General features: G+C 32.0%; 1 protein-coding gene across 1 annotated transcript; it reads left to right on the top strand.

The window, feature by feature from the left end:
• The first annotated feature begins 1649 nt into the window (after positions 1-1649).
• Positions 1650-2201, top strand: LOC138885050 (uncharacterized). The gene has a single exon (XM_070165939.1). It carries the CDS (start codon positions 1650-1652, stop codon positions 2199-2201), a length of 552 nt encoding a protein of 183 aa, XP_070022040.1.
• The last annotated feature ends 2034 nt before the right edge of the window (positions 2202-4235 follow it).

The raw sequence follows: 4235 nt of genomic DNA, 5'->3' as shown, positions 1-4235 counted from the left end.
TATTAACAATGCAATTATATTAAACATTGGATAATATAACTAAAAAATAGATGAGAAAAAAGTTATTTGATGCCTATATAAGTCCCTTTAATTTAATAGATATTTTATTTATTAAAATTTAGACAACATTATTGAGAACAATAGAATAAAATTTAAAATAAAAAATATTTCAAGAATAATAAAATATATATCTTCTATTAAATTACAAAAAGAAAGTAGCAGACAAAAATATTAAACAAAGTAATATGATACTAAATATTAGATAATATAATAAAGAAAAATACATAACAAAAAAGTCATTCGATGTCTATATAAGTCCATCTAATTTAATAGATATTTTAATTATTAAAATTCAAATACTATTATTGAGAATAGTAGAATAAATTTAAAATAAAAAAATATTTCAAGAGTAATAAAATACATATCTTAGATTGTATTACAAAAATAAATTAGTAGACAAAAATATTAATCAAAGTAATATGCTAATAATTTTTTTATTAACAATGCAATAATATTAAACATTGGATAATATAATAAAAAAATAGATGAGAAAAAGTTATTTGATGCCTATATAAGTCCCTTTAATTTAATAGAGATTTTATTCATTAAAATTTAGATAACATTATTGAGAACAATAGAATAAAATTTAAAAAAAAAGATTTCAAGAATAATAAAGTATATATCCTCTATTAAATTATAAAAAGAAAGTAGCAGACAAAAATATTAAACAAAGTAATATGATAACAAAATTTTTACTAACAATATAATAATACTAAATGTTAGACACTATAATAAAGAAAACTATAAAATAAAAAGGTTATTCAATAACTATATAAGTCCTTTTAATTTAATAAAGATTTTATTCATTAAAATTCAGATATTATTATTGAGAACAACAGAATAAAATTTAAAATAAAAAAATTTTCAAGAGTAATAAAATATATATCTTGTTAATTAGTTTTTTAGAATCTAAACTCTCTCTCATGCTCTCGGCGTAAGTTAGATTAACATGCGCCGGTGTGAAAATGGCAGGAGCGAGAGACAGGGGTGGAGGCCAAGGAAGAGGACGAGGACGTCCACGAAAAATTCAGAACAACAATTTTGAATTGGAAGGAAAAAATTATGAAGAACCAAAGAAAGGTAATGAAGCTGAGGTACAATCGACACATGCAAACAATGGATCTCAAGCTAGGAGTCAAATTAAAGAAGCAGAAGAGTCTCAATTGAGATATGAGATGGCTATGAAGGAACGAGAGACAGAAAATGAGGCAATAAAAAAGGAATGAGACCAATTCACAGATAGAATCCAATGGAACAGTAACAACGACTGAAGAGAACAAGGAAAAAGCTTAGGAGGAGGTCAAACCAACATGGAGAAGCTTATTTGCGAAGAATAAAGCAGCTGAAAATGGTATGAAACTAACCTACATACTCCACAAGCGGTAGATGATGAAATTAGAGTACAATTAGAAAAGGAGGAAGTTGATAGAAAAACAGAGAAATGGAAAGGGGCTTTAATTGCGTATGTTCTGGGTGATTTGCCAGGATATAATGTAATGAAGAGGTATATAGAAAACACATGGAATTCGATTCCAGATCCAGAGTTATATTTGCATGAGGATGGTTATTACATAATCAAATTTAAATCGATGGAAGATATGAAGGAAATTTTGTTAGCAGGTCCATATACTATCCGTAATAGGCCAATTATACTTAAACAATGGACAACTGACTTTGATTTTGAGAAGGAATTTCCCACCGAGATTCCATTATGGGTTAGATTTCCAAAACTTCCATTTAATTACTGGGGGAAGAACTCACTAAGTAGGATTGCAAGTTCTATTGGTATGCCTATGTATGCTGATGAATGCACTGCAAAACAAATAAGAATTTCATATGCTAGAATGCTAATAGAGGTAGATGTGACAAAGCCTCTAAAGGAAGAAATAAGAGTGGAAGATTCAAATGGGAAAACATTTATGCAATCAGTTATCTATGACTGGAAACCAAAGTTTTGTGAAAAATGTCAAACCATTGGGCATGATTGCAAGCAGGAACGAGGTAGGCAGATTCAAATGAATACCAAGAATGAACAAAGAATACCAAAAAAAGTAGTGCAACATTGGGTTACAAAGGAGAAAGGGAAGATGAAAGAAGTTGGACAAGAAATTGCCCCAGAGAAAGGAATGATGCAACAATAGGATAATAGGAGAATAATGGAAGTAGGACAAGGGTCAAGAGAGGTTGAGAAACAGAAATCAATAAGCAATGAAGTACAAACACCAGGGAATACAAGGAAAGAGGTGGAAAGTCAAATCCCAGACTTCAATGACAATCATTTCCCAAATTTGGGATCAGTACCATTGAGGAGTGAATACCAAATATTGAGTAGAGAGGGGAAGGCAGCACACACAATACCTCCAGACATAGGAGGTAAAGTAACGAGATCATTATGAACTAGTTAGTATGGAATATAAGGGGAGTAAATAAAAGATACAAGCAAAAAGAACTGAAGAAACTCCTGAAAACAAAAAAAAATTGGGATAGCTGGCATAGTTGAAACAAGAGTAAAATAGAGTAAAGCAGAAGTATAACAAAAAACATAGCTACAGGGTAGAGCATTATGAATAATTATGCATCAGACAAGAATGGAAGGATATGGGTATTGTGGGACACTAACCAGGTTACTAAGATAAGGGAGAATGCTCAAATGATACATTGTGAAGTCATAGAGAAAGCTGGTCAGGTGGATTATTTGATGACTATCATATATGGTTTTAATACAATTGAGCAAACGAAAGGTTTATGGGAAGAATTGAAGACACCAGCTCAAGGTATCAACAAACCTTGGATAGTGATCGGTGATTTTAATGCAGTTATGTATGTTGTAGATAGGAATCAAGGCAATCCAGTCCAGCAGGGTGATGTACAGGACTTTGCAGATTGCATGCAGACAACCAACCTAAATGAACTGTTATGGAAGGGTAATTATTATACATGGAGTAACAAGCAAAGAATGGAAGATAGAATACAAAGTAGAATTGATAGAGCCTTTGGGAATTATGAATGGATGATGAAATGGGACAATGTAACAATGGAATATGAACTACCTGGGATTTTAGACCATGCACCAATGCTACTGAGATTGGGAGTGGATCAAGCTAACACTAGGAGTCCATTTAGATTCTTTGATGTTCGGGTAGATCACAAAGAGTTTACATAGCTGGTAGAAGAAGTTTGGCAACAGAGTCAAGATCCTTGGATAATGAGAGGATTATGGAGGAAGTTGAAAAGGCTAAGAACTAAACTGAAGACACTGAACAACAGAGAATTTAGGAATGATGAGCAAAAAATGGAAGATGCAAGGGATGAAATAGAGAAAATACAAAAGCAAATGCAGCAAAAGTTTGATGATGTATTACAAGCTCAAAAGAGGGATGCACTGTAGAAATTAGAAAAGTGGTCAATGATAGAAGAAAGCATTATGAAGCAGAAATCTAGGGATAAATGGATAAAATTGGGAGATGCAAATACCAAATATTTTTCATCAGTAACGAAAGAAAGGAAGCACAAGAAACAAATAAAAGAACTGATGAGATTAGATGGTAACAAGATAAACAAACATGATGGGATTCAAGAAGAAATTTTGAGATTTTATAAAGGTCTTATGGGCACAACAGCTGAGAAACTAACCGCAGTTAATAGAGTAGTAATGAAGAAGGGGCCTATACTGAACAAGGAGTAGAGAATGATGCTAAACACAGAAGTAACTAAACAGGAAGTGTATGAAGGGCTAAAAGGAATAATAGATGATAAGGCACCAGGGATAGATGGTTATAATGCAATGTTTTTTAAGAGAGCATGACACATTATAGGGGATGAGTTGACTAAAGCAGTGCAAGAGTTCTTCAGTACATGAAGAATGTATAGAGCTATTAATTGTACAGCCATAACTTTGATATCAAAGATAGAAAATCCATTAACAATTAAAGAATATAGACCAATAGCATGTTGCACAGTGTTATACAAGCTCATCTCAAATATATTGGCAGCTAGATTGCAGAGGATACTAGGAGGTATTATTTGTGAAGCACAATCTGGATTTGTACCAGGTAGGAGAATAAGAGACAACATTATTATGGCTCATGAATTAGTTAAAGGTTACACAAGGAAACACATAACACCAAGATGCATGATCAAGATTGACTTACAAAAGGCCTACGATTCAGTTGAAT

The sequence above is a fragment of the Nicotiana sylvestris genome, chromosome 2 (genome assembly GCF_000393655.2).
Source record: "Nicotiana sylvestris chromosome 2, ASM39365v2, whole genome shotgun sequence".
NCBI lineage: Eukaryota > Viridiplantae > Streptophyta > Magnoliopsida > Solanales > Solanaceae > Nicotiana > Nicotiana sylvestris.
Note: the sequence above shows the minus strand (reverse complement) of the source record. Positions and strands in the feature narration are given on the sequence as shown.

Excerpts from the sequence above, each read along its gene's own strand:
- LOC138885050 (XM_070165939.1), top strand. The coding sequence starts at position 1,650 with ATGGAAGATATGAAGGAAATTTTGTTAGCAGGTCCATATACTATCCGT.